General features: G+C 38.9%; 2 protein-coding genes across 2 annotated transcripts; both read right to left on the reverse strand.

Annotated features, from left to right (window-relative positions):
- Positions 1-2,357: 2,357 nt before the first annotated feature.
- Positions 2,358-6,830, reverse strand: LOC114644983 (gamma-crystallin M2-like). The gene is made up of 3 exons (XM_028792956.2): positions 6,802-6,830; positions 2,823-3,065; positions 2,358-2,690 (listed from the first exon to the last, which is right to left on the reverse strand). Exons 1-3 carry the CDS (start codon positions 6,808-6,810, stop codon positions 2,412-2,414), a joined length of 531 nt encoding a protein of 176 aa, XP_028648789.1. The 5' UTR covers positions 6,811-6,830; the 3' UTR covers positions 2,358-2,411.
- Positions 6,831-16,437: 9,607 nt separating this feature from the next.
- On the reverse strand, positions 16,438-17,586 carry LOC114644992 (gamma-crystallin M2-like). Its single transcript, XM_028792968.2, has 2 exons — positions 17,184-17,586; positions 16,438-16,776 (listed from the first exon to the last, which is right to left on the reverse strand). Exons 1-2 carry the CDS (start codon positions 17,358-17,360, stop codon positions 16,498-16,500), a joined length of 456 nt encoding a protein of 151 aa, XP_028648801.2. The 5' UTR covers positions 17,361-17,586; the 3' UTR covers positions 16,438-16,497.
- Positions 17,587-20,488: the final 2,902 nt, after the last annotated feature.

Here is a 20,488-nt window from a genome sequence, read left to right on the forward strand (position 1 = left end):
TAAAAATGTAGATTATTTAAATAATGTTAACATTTTATCTGTACAATGTAGTAAACATATTTTGCTGCATTTCATCTTAAAAATGATATTGTTATCATATGTAAATACACGCTTTATAAAGTGGCCAGGGTTTGAGCTAGCATGAAAATGTGCGTGGCTTTAAACCAAGTTTAGGTTTTATACATCGTGATTACGCAACATTTTTGTGCGTATGCTCCATTTATACATGAGGTCCCAGGATTTTTTTCTTGTCACAGTGCCATGTTTTTTTTTGTGTGGTACCTCTGATTTCGGATAATGTTTCTGATACAACTGATTTTCAGTTCTGACCTTAACTTGCCTTGGACTACACATATCTCCCAGTCCCCCACGTTAAAATCATCAATGTCTAACTCTGACTCACTGTAATGGACACTCTTTCATATTTATAAGGATTTGGCTTACGCATTTCTGTTAACTGTATCTTTTCCCTTTCTTTGGCTTGTTTCGTTTTTGTTTTCCTATAATGTTTTTTCTTGCAGCTTGTTTTCTCTTTTAGGTTAATTGGTCTCATGTGTTCATTTCTAATCATTCCTGTGTTATTTCATGTAATATTTGAGTTTTAGTAGATTTATTTCTTGTTCTATTTTGTCTCTTGGATACTTTGTATCAGTTTTGGTTGTGTCTCTCATTTGAGACTTTACATTTTCTGTTTTTCAAAGATTTCTTGGTTTTGTATATGGATTTTCATTTTTGGTCATTCTTTTGGCTAAGTCTCTGTTTTTTTGTTTCTGGTTAACTTTTGGGTTTGATTCCAGTTAATTTCCAAATTTATTATAGGCTTAATTTAATTATTGTCTCTCCTTTTTCTGATTTTTTTAGTGGTTTTCTGTTTATTTTCAAGTTTAATTATTACCAGAAGAAATGTAATTCTTTAATCAAATCTTTTAATTGTTTTTATTTAGTTTGGTTAATTTATTTGGTAATTTATGTGGGTTTCCTTTTGTATTTGAGAAAGTTTTTTTTATCTTTAACTCGTTTTAACCTTGCCATTTTGGACAATATTAAAAGCATGTGGTAAGCAGTTTTCTCTTCCCAGTTTCTATGAGCATGGGGAACATTTGACCGTATTTGCATTAAGTAAATTTTAAAAAAAAAATTTGTGTTTGTAGAATAATTTGGAAGGGTTTCTAAAGAAAGTAAGTAGCTGGAAGAGTAATACTTGAGGAGAAATTTAAGATTATGAGATTAGGATTCGTCTATTTTATCCCTCATGAAGTTTATTACTTGGGTGGCAAGGTGGCACAGAGGGGCAGCACTGATACCCTTCTGATCTAGCATCGTGGGTCCAGATCTCATGGCCAATCACTGCCTAGTGTTAGTTTGTACATTCTCCTCTCTCAGATTTTACTTTCACATACCAAAGACATTTTTCTTAGTTTGATTGGCTATTGTAAGTCAGTTTGGTGTGTGTTTGTGCACAAGTGGGCCATGCAATGGACTGGCAGTCTATCAAGAATTTGTTCCTTCCTTGCCCCCTGATGCACCTAGTACAGACTGTATCCTTTAAATTGAATTAAGTGGGTTTCCTAATCTTTTGTCATTCTATGCTTGATTTTGAGACCACTTCAACTGCTTAGAGACCTTGGGTTTGCTGAGTCTTAGTGGAAAGGTTGACTAACTTCTGAAATTTCCATACTAATTGGCATATAAGCAATTCTAAGAGCATATCATTTCCCTTAATTTTATGCTTTTGGTCTGTAGGAGGAGCACTGGTAAATATGAAGAGGTGCTTTAGATCACGGCATAGCTCACTCTCAACTCAGTTGAGTACGTAAAAATAACTGCAATACAGAGGCCTACTTCAGCAGCTTCAAACAGAAAATGTGTCTAAACAAATGATTAAGAAGTGCTCTGGACGGCGGTCCATTTGGAGGTTTTTCTAGAAGAGGTTCATACAGAGGAAAAGAAGCATACCCTGAAACGAGTTAATATTAATTTTGAGTTTTGTCTCTCTGAGATTCCTTGTTACAATGGACAAGGAGTTTTTTTTCTTTCTTTTTTAAATTTTGCAACACGTTTAAAATTTCAGTCGTAATGTTGTACTTAAGTAAGGGAACCCCAAGGATAGTTCAACCTCTTTATTCAAATTCTCTTTTCGAAATCTGCACAAATCCCTTTCTCATGTGGTGGAAAGAGACAATGTTGAAGTTAAAATGGCAGCAGTTCTAAAATAAATGAAAATGAAGCTCGTTTTTTTATAATAAATTATCAGGCAATGTGTGGATAAATAAAACTTTTTTTAATCAAGCTATAAAATAAGAAACCAAAAAATGCCATCGACTGCGCTGTCCATTATGACTACCTGCTCAAAAATGATTCAGAAACATAATTACTTTAATTTGGTTTATTATTTCATCTTCATGTCTTTTTTACATAAATCCTTCCCTCATACGGCGGAAAGAGCCAATGGAGGAGTTAAAGCCACCCCAGTCGCTGAATCGTCTGTATTCACCAGGTCTCAGGAAGTACTGGCGGCCCCTGTAGTTGGGTTGTTCATAGAAGATCCAGTAGCCCTCCATCACATTGCAGGAGAAGATGTCGTTGTAGCGGAAACGGTCGTAGACATTGGGGCAGTCATCTGTGAACTCCATCATTTGGCCTCCAAAGTCAGGTCTCTCGTAGATCCTCAGCCTGTTGGAACCCCGGTACTGCAAACAAGAAGAATAATTGTTATAAAATGTATTCTTTGAAAATCTGTTAGGACTGCTACTACTTTTTTAAGCTGAAATATAATAGTGAATGTAAGGAAAAATAATAGTGAACATAAGGCATTAACTTACTTGTGGAATCATGCGGCAGGACCTGATGCAGTCGTTGTAGCCCATCCAGCGGTTATAGTCAGGGTACTCCCCCCTGTGTAGAAAGTACTGGTATCCCATGTAGTTGGGCTTCTCATACAGCATCCAGTAACCACCGTCCACACGAATGGAGTTGCAACGGCTGAAGTAGGAATGCATATCAGTGCAGTCGCTGCTACATTCGTAGGAGCGCCCCTGGAAGTTTCTGTCCTCGTAGAAGATGATCTAGAAGCAAAAATGAAAATTTTAGACAAAACCATAAGCGTTAGAGATCTGACAGACAAGGAGAGACCACTCAGTCCATCAAGCTCATTTGTTTGCCCCAATATCTCATCCAGATACTTCATAAAGGCTGTCAAGGCTTCTGCTTCACGTCTGTTACTCACAGGCCATTTGGCCTGTATTAATTTGGTCTAAATGAAGATGCTGATTCCCCAACAAAGTCCAAAACAATCAAACTAATATTTTTTTTTAGTTCTTTATTTCCCCTTATACAATTTCCCGTATTAGGAATTTGTTAGTTTTCGCATACCCCTTGGGGTCAGAGCGCAGGGTCAGCCATTGTACAGCACCCCTGGAGCAATTACAGGTTAAGGGTCTTGCTCAAGGGCCCAGCAGAGTAGGATCTCTTTTGGCAGTGATGGGGATTCGAACCGGCAACCTTCGGGATACCAGCACAGATCCTTAGAGATGAGATGAACAAGAGATGACTTGCAAATGTTCTCTGAGTTTCAAAATTATTTCATATAAAATGTGCTTCTAATTGGGTTCAAATTGTTAAACTCTGTAACTTGGTGAAGGAGTTATTTGTCTGTCCATTTATGAAAATTCTTTTTTTTTACAAAGTTGTGGAGAGCTGGACACCATAGCAGGTCTACCATCAATGGGCCTGTGACAGCAAAGGGGCCTTTTCAGCATTAACCCCTTTGTTTGATGTTTGAGTATGTGTGAGTCCAAATGACCAAGTGATGGGGTGGTGGTGGTAGTGGTTGGTCTAGCGCCGAAATCAAGAGTTAAAAATGTCACCCCATTTTAAACAACCCAGTATCTCTGCACTACTTCTTAAAAGTATGATCAACTCTCTGCTAAGGAGTTAAGGCACCCAGGTGCCTATGGTCTTAATCCGGCTTTGGATAACTGGTATCCAACTACAACTGAAAACTCAGAGGTGCAATAATAACTTAAACAGGAGTTTAATATCATAACAATGTGAAGTTTGCCTATCAGTTTTACACGCATGCCTATGAGATGTGGGAGGAAAACACATATGGACATGAAGAGAAGATGCCAGCATCACATTGACTATCACCACCACTGAAAGTGAAACCAGGTTCCTCAAGATGCACAGAATCACTACATCACTAAATTATTTATAACTGACATATTACTTTCCTTCATACTTGCAAATATTTCTATCAGGCCTTCAGATTCATGGGCTCGAATCCCACACCAGGTTGTTGTCTATATACAGTTCACATATTCTTACCATGCCTGTCCAGATTTTTCTCCTGAATTCTGTTTTTCCTCAATAATCCAGAAGATGTGTTTGTATGTTAGGCTAGCTGGACACTCTGAACTGTCCAGGTGTGAGTGAGTGTGAGTGTTTAATATGGGAGTGTGCCAAGGGGTGGGCTGGCATCTGCTTGAGTTATATGCAGCCAGAATAGTCTCTGATGTCCAGCAACTTTGAATTAGATTGGGTTGCAGAATGTTATGTTATTCTATGTAAGTTAAAAATCAGAATCATTTAAAAATCAAAACATGTGTATCAGTTGAAAAGAGCAGACCCCAGGGTTCTCAAAATAAAGTTTGAGTCTGAAAGGAATTCTCCTGTCTCCTTAAAGTATTTTTTTTCCAATGTTTACAGAAATTGAATTTGTGAGATTTATAATTCAATAAGTGGCCTCTCAGGTGTTGCCTTGTCAAAAGTATACTTAAAGTCAAGACCCTGCACTCAACGTTTTATCAACTTTTTTGTTAACTCAAAATTACTGCAAATTAACTGAGTAACACAAGTGTAAGATTTTGCTGATCAGTAGCATTTCTTTCTCTATAATAATCATTAAGCATCTAAATAAATCTTTCCAATTTTCATTTCATTTAATGATACTTGTATGCATACATTCATTTATGATGCATTATAGAATGTTTGGGTGTGAGGTCGGAAGCCACACATACAGTAGATGAAAAGCAGTGCACTTTACGCCACATTCACTCACACACCCATACACCTCCAACCAGCTTACAAATCTCTGAAGTGAGGAAAAAAAACTCTTCTTCTTCTTTCAGCTTCTCCCATTGCCACAGTGGATCATCTTTACCATATCTTTCTGTCCTCTGCATCTTGTTCCGTTACACCCATCACCTGCATGTCCTCTCTCACCACATCCATAAACCTTCTCTTAGGCCTTCATCTTTTCCTCTTACCTGGCAGCTCTATCCTTAGCATCCTTCTCCCAATATACTCAGCATCTCTCCTCTGCACATGTCCAAACCAGCACAATCTCACATCTCTGAGTTTGTCTCTAAACTGTCCAGCCTGAGCTGACCCTCTAATGTACTCCTTTCTAATCCCGTCCATCCTCCTCACACCCAATGCAAATCTTAACATCTTTAACTCTGCTACCTCCAGCTCTGTCTCCTGCTGTCTGGTCAGTGCCACCGTCTCCAACCCATATAACATAGCTGGTCTCACTACCGTCCTGTAGACCTTCCCTTTCACTCTTGCTGATACCCGTCTGTCACAAATCACTCCTGACACTCTTCTCCACCCATTCCACCCTGCCTGCACTCTCTTCTTCACCTCTCCTCCCATTTACTCTGTACTGTTGATTCCAAGTATTTAAACTCATCCACCTTCATCAACTCTACTCCCTGCATCCTCACCATTCCACTGTCCTCCCTCTCATTTACACACATGTATTCTGTCTTGTTCCTACTGACGTTCATTCCTCTCCTCTCTAGAGCATATCTCCACCTCTCCAGGGTCTCTTCAACCTTCTCCCTACTCTCGCTACAGATCACAGTGTCATCAGCAAACATCATAGTCCACAGGGACTCCTATCTAATCTTGTCTGTCAACCTGTCCATCACCATTGCAAATAAGAAAGGGCTCAGAGCTGATCCTTGATGTAATCCCACCTCCACATTGAATGCATCCATCACTCTTGCCGCAGACCGAAGTGAGAAAAAAACAAAATACTTAAATACAGAGAGAACCTGCAAACTCCACACAGACAATGAGGAACTAAGAACTGGAAGCCAAGTCCTTCATTGTGAGACAGTGCACTACAACTGTCAGTTCTGTATAGAGATGTATGTTGTTTAGCATCTACTTCTTATATTTTTAAACAGGATAACCTAACAAAGTAATCCCCTACCTTCAGCACCGTATATGTCTGTGAGTGTTTAAACCTTATGAGAAGTTACTATGTTGGTAGACATACTTTCACTTTTGTGGTCATTGAAATTAGTTTTGTCGTTCTGAGTCAGGTCGTTTTTTCTAAATGGACAATTTGAAACTTGAATTTTTCCACACAAAAGCACTGTAAAACATATTAAAATCTATCTCTTTCAGCAACATTAATCATCACATTTTTTACATACAGGGCAGTTTTTCATTTTATACACTCATTAGCTCTCCGTGGTTGTCTTGGCTGTTCAGCCTTCCCAGTGTTATAGTTTTTACTGTATTTTTGTAGCACAACTATTGTCAGCAGAATGCATTTTGTACATTCAGTGGCTACTTGTATATCCTTGAATTCTAAACTTTATTCTAGTCTCTCAATGTCCACTTTAAAGTAAAATTCTGCTTTGCCTCGTGTTCATTATGATCAGATCTCCTGCACTGCATTTCTGTGTTTACTCATTAAAGCAGTCAATATTACTTCTTTTGAACATTAAACTATTCTAGTAATAACATTTCAAAATCTACCTCCCCAACACAGTCCTACAGACTCACCTTGCCCATGATGATTGCTTTTCCTGATCCTTTTTGCTTAACCAGTGCCAGAAGCACACCTTTTATATGTCACTTCAACAGCTTTATGTTTTATCATGTAAATGAACTGAAATGCTGGACAAGCAAAAGCTGTTCAGGTTTATCCATAGGTAAGCAAGAATGAAATGCAGCCTATATACCCTAAATGCCTGCTTTACAAACACTGGACAATAGACTTTGTCTGTGAAACTCACAATATAGCTAATGTATATCAGAAAAAGGGGCCCTAACTGAAAAGTGCTGGCACTTATAGTGTATACAGTATGGTTATTATAAAGAACGGCTGAAGCAGCTTTCCCACACTCCACAGAAACGCATTCCGGTGAAATCAGGGCAGCTGGTCACTGTGCAGCCTTCAGTTGTAAGATGTTTACCTTCAATGAAGAATCTTGTGGAAGGTTTGAAAGGTGAAATAGTTAATTAAAGCTGTCTACCAGAATATCACAAGAGGGCATGACTGTTAAGGGGTGAGACAGATTCTGACACTTGAGCTGTTTCTTCGGTTTTTGAACGCACAGCTTAGAATTTCTCATTATAAGCATACAGGCGAATTGTGCATTAAGAATGTCGTCTAATTTGCAAAAACACAAGGAAGCCATTTAGATCTGTCTATTAAAGTAGCAGTCTGTGTCAACAGCAGTGTATGTTAATAGTGAGTGGCACAAGTTGGTAAGCATCATCAGTCAGGAAAACCCATGGGTCAGAATCTCAAAAGTAATGTTTGATTATCAAAATGCAGTAACGTTGTATAAAATTCTTAGTCACTTAAACAGTACAAAAGCTTATTTCTGCAATTAACCTTTTATGGTCAAGAATAATACAGAGATAGAGAGAGAGATAGAATTTTATTTGTCCCAATGGGGGGTGCAATGTGTGTGTGTGTGTATATATATATATATATATATATATATATATATATATATATATATATATATATATATATATATATATGTATATATATATATATATATATATACAGTTAGGTCCATAAATATTTGGACAGAGACAACTTTTTTCTAATTTTGGTTCTGTACATTACCACAATGAATTTTAAATGAAACAACTCAGATGCAGTTGAAGTGCAGACTTTTAGCTTTAATTCAGTGGGGTGAACAAAACGATTGCATAAAAATATGAGGCAACTAAAGCATTTTTTTAACGCAATCCCTTCATTTCAGGGGCTCAAAAGTAATTGGACAATTGACTCTAAGGCTATTTCATGGGCAGGTTTGTCAAGTCCGTCGTTATGTCATTATCAATTAAGCAGATAAAAGGCCTGGAGTTGATTTGAGTTGTGGTGCTTGCATGTGAAAGATTTTGCTGTAAACAGACAACATGCGGTCAAAGGAGCTCTCCATACAGGTGAAAGAAGCCATCCTTAAGCTGCGAAAACAGAAAAAACCCATCCGAGAAATTGCTACAATATTACAAGTGGCAAAATCTACAGTTTGGAACATCCTGAGAAAGAAAGCAAGCACTGGTGAACTCAGCAACGCAAAAAGACCTGGACGTCCACGGAAGACAACAGTGGTGGATGATCGCAGAATCATTTCCATGGTGAAGAGAAACCACTTCACAACAGCCAACCAAGTGAACAACAGTCTCCAGGGGGTAGGCGCAGCGATATCCAAGTCTACCATAAAGAGAAGACTGCATGAAAGTAAATACAGAGGGTGCACTGCAAGGTGCAAGCCACTCATAAGCCTCAAGAATAGAAAGGCTAGATTGGACTTTGCTAAAGAACATCTAAAAAAGCCAGCACAGTTCTGGAAAAACATTCTTTGGAGAGATGAAACCAAGATCAACCTCTACCAGAATGATGGCAAGAAAAACGTATGGAGAAGGTGTGGAACAGCTCATTATCCAAAGCATACCACATCATCTGTAAAACACAGTGGAGGCAGTGTGATGGCTTGGGCGTGCATGGCTGCCAGTGGCACTGGGACACTAGTGTTTATTGATGATGTGACACAGGACAGAAGCAGCCGAATGAATTCTGAGGTGTTCAGAGACATACTGTCTGCTCAAATCCAGCTAAATGCAGTCAAATTGATTGGGCGGCGTTTCATGATACAGATGGACAATGACCCAAAACATACAGCCAAATCAACCCAGGAGTTTATTAAAGCAAAGAAGTGGAAAATTATTGAATGGCCAAGTCAGTCACCTGATCTTAACCCAATTGAGCATGTATTTCACTTGTTGAAGACTAAACTTCGGACAGAAAGGCCCACAAACAAACAGCAACTGAAAGCGGCTGCAGTAAAGGCCTGGCAGAGCATTAAAAAGGAGGAAACCCAGCATCTGGTGATGTCCATGAGTTCAAGACTTCAGGCTGTCATTGCCAGCAAAGGGTTTTCAACCAAGTATTAGAAATGAACATTTTATTTCCTATTATTTAATTTGTCCAATTACTTTTGAGCCCCTGAAATGAATGGATTGTGCTAAAAAATGCTTTAGTTGCCTCACATTTTTATGCAATCATTTTGTTCACCCCACTGAATTAAAGCTGAAAGTCTGCACTTCAAGTGCATCTGAGTTGTTTCATTTAAAATTTATTGTGGTAATGTACAGAACCAAAATTAGAAAAAAGTTGTCTCTGTCCAAATATTTATGGACCTAACTGTATTTATATGCCTGGCCAGACGCCTTTTCTTTATATGGTCCGGGGGAACAAACATGGACTAAACAGTACCTCCCCCGGGACGCTAGATGGCAGCCTCCCTGGGTGGAAGTGGTGCCTCAGATTTCCACAGGGCTCCATGGGAAATGGAGTTCTCTACAACCCTGTTGGGATCCGGAGGTGCCGCCAGGGGGCGCTGCAGTGGTTCCTGAGCCCATGTGGGCGGTTCTTCCCCCACACCCGGAATTTCAGCTGAATTGCAGCTGAAAATGGGTCATCAAACACCTGGAGCACTTCTGGGTGGGCTATAAAATGAGCAAGCAGCCACCACTCCGATAGGCTAGAGTCAGAAGGAGGGAGACAAAGCTTGCCAGAGGGGAGTGGAGGAGAAGAGAAGATTTATTATAAGTAGTGTGTTCCCCACAGACGAAGAAAAGAGAATAAAAAACTTATAAGTGTACCTCTAGTGTCTGTCTGTGTCAGGTTGGGTGACCCCCTAGTGGTCTTGTTACTATATATATATATATATATATATATATATATATATATATATATATATATATATATATATATCCATCCATCCATTGTCCAACCTGCTGAATCCGAATACAGGGTCACTGGGGTCTGCTGGAGCCAATCCCAGCCAACACAGGGCACAAGGCAGGATATATATATATATATATAAATATATATCATTACACAGTGTGATAAAATACAGTGATCCCTCGCTATATCGCGCTTCGTCTTTCGCGGCTTCACTCCATCGCGGATTTTAAATGTAAGCATATGTGAATATATATCGCGGATTTTTCACTGCTTCGCGGATGTCTGCGGTCTACAGCACGTGTGCTTCCTCAGTTGATTTGCCAATTTGAATTCAAACAAGGGACGCTATTGGCGGATGGCTGAGAAGCTACCCAATCAGAGCACGCGGTTAAGTTCCTGTGTGCTGCTGATTGGCTCAGCAACGGAGTGCTTCATTAACCAGGAAGTCTAATCTCACTCATTCAACATTAATGCACATTACTGCTAATGCTTCAGGATTGCAGAAAAGGTAAAAGTTTTGGATATGTTGAAGGAAGGAAACAGCTACACCGCTGCAGGACACAATTACAGCATCAATGAGTCCACGATTCTTTTTATTTAAAAAGGAGGAAAAGCATATAAGATCTACGGCCGCAGTGTCCTTTAATCAGGGCGGAAAACGAGTTGCAAGTGGACGTGATAAGGCAGTAGTATGGATGGAATCTGCTTTAGGGATTTGGATTGAAGAGTGATGGAAGAACAACGGCGGTGCTAAACAGTCACCTGAAGAGGCTCCTTTAGAAGAGCTGTAACGCTATCCTTTGTTGTGCAGTAAAATTAAACTCATCGTTATCGGACAAGTCGTCGTGTCATTGTTGGTGAGTAACCATAATTAATTATTTACGTACAGTACTTATTACATGTACATAGTTTAGTGTTGCTGTACACACATTTTACTGTATACAATTTTTCTTGCATTGTACATATTTATTGCTGGTGGCCTGTCTGTTGTAATGGCTGTAACGTATTGATATTGGAGACGCTCGATATCTTTAAAATAATATTTAGGTTTTACTGTATGTAAACTGTGTTTACATACATAATTTCAACGAATCTTACCTAATATCTAAGAGAATACAAAGGGTTTATGCTGTATAACTGTGCGTGAAATGTTTATAATAGTGTGGGAGAGTTTATAAGGGCTTAAAATATATAAAAATAACCATATAAACATATAGTTTCTACTTCGCGGATTTTCTTATTTCGCGGGTGGCTCTGGAACGCAACCCCCGCGATGGAGGAGGGATTACTGTACAGCACAAACAAGAAATATGAAGAGTTGGGGGAATGTTGGTGGATCCTGGATTCAGAATGGGACTGAAGTCATGGTCAAAATTGCATGAAACAGACATTTAACAATCACAAAGTAGCTTCTGAGTGCTTTTATGGGTACATGGCAGGAAATACAATGAGAAACAGGAAATGAAATCTAGGCAGATGTGATGATGATCGAAGGAGCCAGATCATATTCGGGAGAAGGAAATGAAGTCATCAGGAGAAGACCGTAAGTGAAGTAATCACTGGGAGCTGGAATTGGAGTCATCTTCTGTAGCCGGAATGGACTTTCACATGTCAGTGCTACGTAGGTATCTTTCGTTCTTTCACGCTATATCGGGCCCTTTGGCTGTTCCCTATTCGCGCACTTGTCTGTTTCTGCTGATTTGTCAGCTGCACATTCAAGCTGTGAATCTCCCATTGTACCACATCTCAAAGGTGTTCTGTTGGATTCAGATCTGGTGACTAGGAAGTCTGAATTACCCACTGAACTGAACTCATTGTTATGGTCATGACAACCGGTTTGAAATGATATTTGCTTCGTGACGTGGTACATTATCGTGCCATTAGAAAGTGGGTAAATTGTGGCTATGAAGGAATGCACATGTTCAGCAGCAACACTTAAATAGGCCATGGTATTCAAGCGATGATTGATTGGTATTAATGGTCTCAAAGTGTACCAAGAAAACACTCCCTTAACACCATTACACCACCATCACCAGCCTGGAGTGTTGACACAAGGCTGGTTGGATGCATGATTCATGTTCTTGGTGACATATTCTGAACCTTCCATCTGCGTGCCTAAATAGAAATTGAATGTCATAAGACCAGGCTACATTTCACTAGTCTTCAACTGTCCAGTTTTGGCGGTCTTATGTTCACTGCAGGCTCAGCATGCTTTTCTTGGCTGACATAAGTGAAAGCTGATGTGGTCTTCTGCTGTTGTAGCCCATCTGTCTTAAGGTTTAATGTGTTGTGCATTCTGAGATGCTTCTCTGCTCACCACAGTAGTACAGAGTGGTTATCTGAGTTGCTGTAGTCTTTTTCTATTTTAATCATCTCCTTTGGTCTCTGTCATCAAGGCATTTCTGTCTACAGGTCAGCCACTCACTTTGCTTTGTCAGTGTCATCCAAGTTGAGTTAACAATCAGTGCCCACTTTAGTAAGTTTTTAAATTTTGGAATGCCAAAGCACCACCTTCTGGGTAGAATGCTCTTTAACCTTCCCGCACATCCCATATTCTTTCATACCTGGATGTGCTGGAAACATCTCTTACAGGTTCTGGTATGTGCTGGCTTGATAGCATCATGCAGTTCCAGAAGACTTTTTTTGTCTGCAATTGTTTTGTTTCACTTTATACTAAAGTTGCTCAGTTATTGAGATCTGTGAGCCTGTACAGGCCATTGGAGTAAATTTAAGTTATTCATATCTGTGAGCCAATTTGAGATGATGTGTGCTTTGTGTGTACAATTGAATATGCTGTGTCATTCAAATGATGCTCAGCCAGAATTAAGAGGCCTAGAGTCTGCTAAGAAAACATTCTCTACACCAAGCTCCCACACTATTGTCTCCAGGCTGTTCTTGTGCTTCCCACAGGGAATGAGTTGATAAACTAAAAACCAACCCCCAATATTTTAAAAGTTTAAAGAAAGAATTGTTACAACTTTTTCCATTATACCAGCTTGACGATGAAGTTTAATTGCTGAGGCTGATACTGGGATTTAATAGAACTGCAAGAATTTTGTGTTTTGATTCATGTAAAAATTCCTATAAGGGTTGTTGAGAGAGTAAACATCCTTTCAGTTGTTATGAAGAAAAGGTGGTGTGATGAGGCTCTAGTAATAAAAGAGACAGCTAAAGATGGATAACTTCATTCTTGTTCCTCTAAAGCCATGATAATGGATTATGGAAAAAATAATAAGAAAGAATGCAGATGATCTCTATGGAATGAGCTGTGTCACACACATGCACATGGGAGACAGTTTACAGGCTCAAATAGTGTAATTTCTCAGCTGAACCAGGGCTTGGCGCTGCCTTCCAATACTCTCTCCTTTTGGCCCTCTGCAGACCAACTGAACCTCCCTCTGATGACATCAGGTCCAGCACCATATAATGACATCCTATCCAGTCCAGAACCCTCCTCTACAGATATCACTTCCTCTTCAGGCCTCCCGAAACTCCACCTCTTCCTACTCGTGCAATATACATACCCAAGAAGCTAATTGTTAACCAGTTCCATTTTGAACTCTGCTTCTGAAAAGTCATGCTTGTTGTTTTCAACCTGATTTTTTCAGTATACGGTGTGGCCATCCCCAAACCTTTTTCTGACTGTTCGCTATTACATTGGCATAGTCGGCAGGATTTTTTTTGCTTGATATATTGAAAGAGGAAGGCCTATCAACAATTCTGAATAATATGCCTTCAGAAATTCAGACTCAAGGTGCAGCTGGGGGAGACTTGGACACAGCTCAATGAGTCAGAGGCAAGGGCACAAGCACATGCCGCTGTCCAACAGGACAGGTCAAGGGCTCCATCCCAGGTTTTAATGCCATTGCAAGAGAACAACGACACTGAGTCGTATCTCCTTATTTACGAATGCACAGCAATTAGGCACCACTGGGAGCGTGCATAGAGGGCCAATATTATGGCATCTTTCCTGAAGGGGGAGGCGCAGAGGACTTATTATGATCTGGGGGCTAAGGATGCTGCCAATTATGATACCCTAAAGATCGTAATCCTAAAGAGGTATGGAGTCTCTGAGGACTTGCAAGCGAGGCTGTGTCATAAGTGGTTAAGGCCAGATATTAATGATATTAATATTAATGATGCCAAACAAGTCGTACAGTATATGGGATGGCCATCCCCAAATCTTTTTCTACCTCTGACTCTTTTCTATTACAGCTGGCATAGACCATTTCATCGAGATAGAAACCTTTCCATTAGAGATCTACTAAAAATCCAACCGTTGGAAACAAACACATATTGTTAAAGATTTTAATGTCTGCTGGTGTTTATATGTTGACATATCATGAAGAAAGCATCAGGCGTCAGGCAATTAGCTTCAAAATCACTTTAAGTTTTTTTTTTTGTACAATGCCTCATTAACCCATACGAGAAAACCCTGATGTATACCATTTGAACCATCTTGAACTCAAAGGCATCAAAGCTTTTTGGGGTTCCCAATTACTTTTTTCCTCATTTTTTATTTTGTGCAGAAAATTACACCCTTATGATAAAGAGTCAACCAATACTTGTATCCTAAAAAAATATCAGAAAGATGTGTGGTTTTGTATGCCACATCAACCAACCCCAGGAATTCACCCCATAATGGGATACGAGGGGTCAAAGTTACTGTTATTGACTAAACTTCAAAAAAATGGAGGTTGGAAATATAGGCATGTGAAGTGTTGTTTTATGGTATTTCGAGGTTGATGATCCTGAATTTAATAGTATGTTGGATATGTGATTCTTTACTGATTATCCAAGCCTTCTAAGAGCCATTCCTACAAGGTTAAAAGTGACAGATTTCAAACATAAGCATGTCGGGTATCGCTTTAGACTATTTCAAGATTAGTGTTTGCAAATATGATGTTATTTTTAATTTTTGATCTTTTACTGTGGATCTAGCCCTCTATGGACCTCTATAGGTGGGTGAAAAGTGATACATTTCTATTACACTTAAGAATATTTACACTATCCACATTTAAATTCAGGCACACATTTTAATATTTCAGATATCTGACATAACTATTCTTGTTTAATTTGCACTTCTACCTCATGAGGTAAATAATTACATTTCTTAGGAAAACCCCAAATTAGAGCATCCTACGCTAATTTTGACTTTTTTTATTATTACTCTGGTAATATTGCAAGTTGCCATTTTGTGTGTCTTCATTGTCAGCAACAATCCCCTCTGCTAACACATCATGACCTGAAGTCATGTTGTATGATGTCAGTGGGTCACTGTTATTTAACTCTTTCAGGGCGGATGTCGACTTTTTTCAAAAGGAGGGGTTGACAGGAGCAATCAACTGTAAACGGTGGCAAAACCCACCGTTATGTTTTAGTTGGACTCTCTTACCTAGAAGGAAAGTTAGATTCATTGGTTTGACAGAGATTCCCTACGCTCACGTGAGTAGAAAGGAGCAAACAACAGCAAAAATGGCATCGACATCTGTTGAGAGATCGAAGCAAATGTGTAAAGCAAAATACTCTGTGGACGATGTTTTGCACATTAACGCTGAATTGGACTCTGACTTATCAGACTCCGATTTTGACACAAGTGATTGAAAATGAATGTGAGGTAGCAGCATCAGCTGATCGTGGTGCTGAGCAGGTTTGTGTAGCTGACGTGATAATGGCAACGTTCGCCTGGGAAGACCGCCACTTACAGTGACAAGAGGTACAAACCAGATAACAATGCTCTAAGATCACCACTGCTGCCCCCGTCCCCAGCCATGTGAAGACAGCCTGGGAAAAGCACGCAGCAACAGACGTTTTATGTTAATTTCTGTGTGAAACCACTGCTTTGCGTGCTTTTCAGAAAACTGTTTTTTGGAAAAAATATTTTCAGCCCTCAAAGAGTTAAAATGGCAACATGCTATTAGCTTTGTTTCTACATTCTGGATGAAAAAAATGAAACACATTCTGTTATGTTTCTGAGTATTTTATGAAGGTTTATAGGATCATTATTGTCTCATATACAATGAGCAGTCAAATTCTTACCTGTGTGTGCTGCTCTGACTCTCTGGCACCATGATTAGTGAATATGACAACCTTAACTCAAATCTTCAAATTTAAACATGATTTCTGGTTAGCATTTTGGGCTTTGTTGTTTTGCATTTGCTGTTCTTTTTCTATTTTTGACCTTAGCCCTTTTATCGACAATGATTCTCTATTGTTTTACAGACCTTTTCTTAATTCTGACAGTTTTAGCAGTATATTCACTAAACTCATTATTCTTAAGTGTTTGGCCAAGGCCTCCTTGTGCATAAATAGTAACTTGCCAAATGGGCGGTAAATCACAAATGAGTTCAAAAGTAAGTATGAATATGTGACAGGGCAGGGATGATATAAAGAAACTGAAATAAATGTACATATATTTCTTTCTTTAATATGAATCAAATACAGTGAACAATATAAAAGGTTTATTGTAAACTTATTCATTTTTAAATCTACATAAAACCGTCTGTCATTCGTTGGAAAGATCTGATGGTAGAGTTAAAGCCGCCCCAGTCACTGAATCTCCTGTATTCACTTGGCCTTAAAAAGTACTGCCTTCCTCTGTAGTTGGGATGTTCATAGAAGATCCAGTAGCCCTCCATCACATTGCAGGAGAAGATGTCACTGTAGCGGAAACAATCATAGACATTGGGGCAGTCATCTGTAAACTCCATCATCTGGCCTCTAAAGTCAGGTCTCTCGTAGATTCTCAGTCTGTAGGAGCCTTGATACTATGAAATTGAGAAATAAGTTACATTTCCCAGATTATAAAAGAATTACAGTGTATGTTTTCAGATAGAAACTGTGTATTTAGTGCTATTACATGTTTAACCACTAGAGAGCAGTAAAATGCTTAGTATTGTAAACCTTATTAGGAGCCTAACGATCCTAAGCCTTGCAATTCTTAACTGGATTAAATGGGATCAGAACTGAATAGATACATTAGATAAGATTATAAGAATGCTTAGTTGTTAATTATTCTGAAATCCAAATTTATGCTGTGTAGATTTACTTTTGCCTTACCCATTAAGTGTAAGCCACACAAATCTGAAGACAGCCTATGATAATACAAGGTCAAAGAATATATTGTGTAAGCAATGACATTGTATATATTTATTTATTTATAAAATTAACTTACTGGTGGGATCATCCGGCAAGATCTTATACAGTCATTGTAACCCATCCAGGAATGGAAGTCAGGATACTCCCCTCTTTGCAGAAAGTGCTGGTAGCCCAAGTAGTTAGGCTTTTCATACAAAACCCAGTAGCCGCTGTGAACCTGCATGGACTTACAGCGGCTGAAGTAAGAGTGCATATCAGCACAATCACTGCTGCACTCATAAGAACGTCCTTGGAAGTTCCTCTCCTCGTAGAAGGTGATCTGCAAAGTACAAAACCAGCTTTGTTAATTTCTTCTTATAAGCTGTTACTTCCTTTTTCAACATTTTTCTAAACTCAACAAAACATTTACAAATGTTTCTATTCCTTTATGAAGAGAAAGCAATTCTTCAATTACAAATTCTAATTAACTAACAGCTTGTGTCGCTCCTCTGTATTTAATGTGTTATTTTATGTTGTCAGGACATGTATTCAATGGAAAAGGTCAGTGGTTATTGCAGGAAAATTCCTTCTCGGAATTTTAATTGAGTTAGCAATCATGAAAGGAGACGAATTATCACTCAGTCTTACTTTCTGCATATTTTTCTCACACCCGCTTAAAAACAGCCAGAATATTTAACCATCATAAATAACAGTAAATGTATGTAAAATATCATAATTAAGGCTAAAATTTTAAATACTTACTTTTCCTCACTAATGCCAGCCAATGTAAATAAAATGCAATAATCAACAAGCTTAAGATTCTGAATATTTCCAGTTACTGTAAGTTTTTGATAACATTAAAATCTCTTTCAATCATGATTTTAATTTAATTTTCAGTTTGGATAAGTTTGAGGCAAATAATCGGTAATGATACAAACTTGTTATGAAAATATACTTTGTGCAGGGTGTTGAAACATAGAGAAAGTTACATGTTTCATGAGACTAAATCCCCGACTGAGCACAATTTTAAATTAATACATTTAAAAAAAAAGACACACACCGAGAAAGACCATCTCTTTCATCCATAACTGTTCACTTCTATATGCATCACAGTATTCAAGCTGTAGTTTAATTCATGGCATGGTTAGCTTGTGAGTATACATTGCACATTATGTCTGATCACACAGATTTTATCATGTTGATTGGGATGTTGATAATGAGAAGTTCCAACTTCCAGAAGTGGAAAAAGTAAATTCAGAAAAACTGTGGTGGTACTGAACATTCAGTAGGAGAACAAACCCAGAAATGCTGTATATTTTTGGCTATACTTAATTCTTTGCATTTATATAGCGCTTTTCTCATTACTCAAAGCACTCAGCAATTGCAGGTTAAGGGCTTTGCTCAAGGGCCCAACAGAGCAGAGTCCCTATTAGCATTTACGGGATTCAAACCGGCAACCTTCCGATTGCCAGTGCAGATCCCTAGCCTCAGAGCCACCACTCTGCCCAAGTGGTACTTTGTGGAAAGGGTTTTATCTTATTAACGTAAACCCTAATTTTAACAAGATTGCACACAAAATTTAACCGTGTTCCAAACCTCAATCTAAAGGAGTACAAGCAAGTACGCACTATTAAAATTTCCAAGGATAAGTTTTCTGTCCCGGTCTCTGTCTGTGTTTACCATTCTGTCATGGCTGACACTATTTTAACCAACATCTTGTTCACTCTTAGTACACTCTGACTCTTCTACTACCTGAAAACCCCTGTACTCTTGGAGAGACGGGACTTTACTGTCTTATATGATGACTCTGACAGTTTGCATTGTTATTATCTGTGATTGTCTTAACATTATAGAAGGCCTGCACTTCATCAATCATGTAAGTATATACTCCATATTCCAGTATACATGACCAATTTAGGGTTGCTAATAAACCTAATATACATGCTTATTGTATGTGAGTATCTAGAGAAAACTCATGCAGACACAAGGAAGAAGAAGACAACATTACATTTATATAGCGCTTTTCAAAACACTCGGAGTATTTTATGTAGAAGATAGAGAGCCACGTCAACCACCACCAATCTGGAGCATCCACCTGAATGATACAAAGGCAGCCATTTTGCACCAATACAATCACCACACAATAGTTATTAGATGGTTAGCTAGTTAGGGACAGGGGATGATTAGAAGGCCAACCCGTCATGGACAAGTCCAACAGGCCATGAAGAACCATCCAACACTTTGCGAAATATGCCCAGGGATCTTTTGTAACCACAGAGAGTCAGGTCTTTGGCTGGACCTTGAAGGATGGAGCCAATTTTTACAGGCAAATTTCATTGTCACTGCACTTGGAGATTGGGATCCACATTCAGACCACAGGGTATGTGCCCCATGCTGGCTCTCACCAACACCTCTTCCAGTAGCAACCCAAGCTTTTCCTAAATGTTCACCCATCCAAGAACTGGCCAGGCCTGCACATGCTTAGCTGGAGGTGGTTTACATGTTCTAAAGTGCAGGTGGTATGACTCTTGGGTAAACGAGAACTACAAAATCCACACAGGCAATGGCCACCTGCCATTTGACCTCTTGTTACAACTCACCTTCTAATTCTCTGCATCACATGGTCATTCAGAACAATTTAGAGCCCAGCTAAGGGCTAATTCTAGGAACATGAGTACTGTACCTTTCTACAGTCCTGGGGACATACTGCCTTTGAACCTGTATTTTATATTATCCATGTTCATTGGGTACCAACTGTTACCCTGAAAGAACTGTATATTGCTTATTTCCAGTCTCCTTGACTTCATTCATATTTGGCTACCATTAGAATAATTATTTTCAAGGCATCACAGTAGGGTTAATGAATATCTCTGACGTGTGTTGAAGTTTTAAAATTCGCAGCCGGACAGATCCGTAACCTTCCTGTGCCATTTTGTACTGTTTGTGCAATTGGCAACCACTTACCAGAAAGGAAACCTTATTTGTGTTTACAAGTCCATATGTGCATGTTTGCCTTATGACAATGAAGTGAAAGTGAATTTGACACTGAAAAGGCATTGAAGAAGTATATTATCAATGCATGCATATGTCTGTATCTCCTATATAAAATGCATGGTGAGAAAAAAAACAAAACTACATTTTTGAATTCAGCACATATAATATGACAGAAATCAGCTGCATTGATACATCCGATGTGCTGCCTACCAGCATTATTGTTAACGATCAATAACTCTATTAGAGCCATATGCTCGGCATTTCCAGTCATTTTATTGCAGCCTTCACACTCACCTTTCCCATGGTGATGGCTCTGGCTGTTTCTGTGTAGAACTACCCAGTACAATTCCTTTTATATGATGAGTAGGCAGCCATATGCTTTATCATGCAAATTTGTCTGAATTGCTG

This window comes from Erpetoichthys calabaricus, chromosome 2 (genome assembly GCF_900747795.2).
Source record: "Erpetoichthys calabaricus chromosome 2, fErpCal1.3, whole genome shotgun sequence".
Classification (NCBI taxonomy): domain Eukaryota; kingdom Metazoa; phylum Chordata; class Cladistia; order Polypteriformes; family Polypteridae; genus Erpetoichthys; species Erpetoichthys calabaricus.

Excerpts from the sequence above, each read along its gene's own strand:
- LOC114644983 (XM_028792956.2), bottom strand. Across the intron at positions 2,691-2,822 it reads CCTGCCGCATGATTCCACAA|TACCGGGGTTCCAACAGGCT; the intron begins GTAAGTTAATGC and ends TCTTGTTTGCAG.
- LOC114644992 (XM_028792968.2), bottom strand. The coding sequence starts at position 17,360 with ATGCACTCTTACTTCAGCCGCTGTAAGTCCATGCAGGTTCACAGCGGC. Across the intron at positions 16,777-17,183 it reads CTTGCCGGATGATCCCACCA|TATCAAGGCTCCTACAGACT; the intron begins GTAAGTTAATTT and ends TCAATTTCATAG.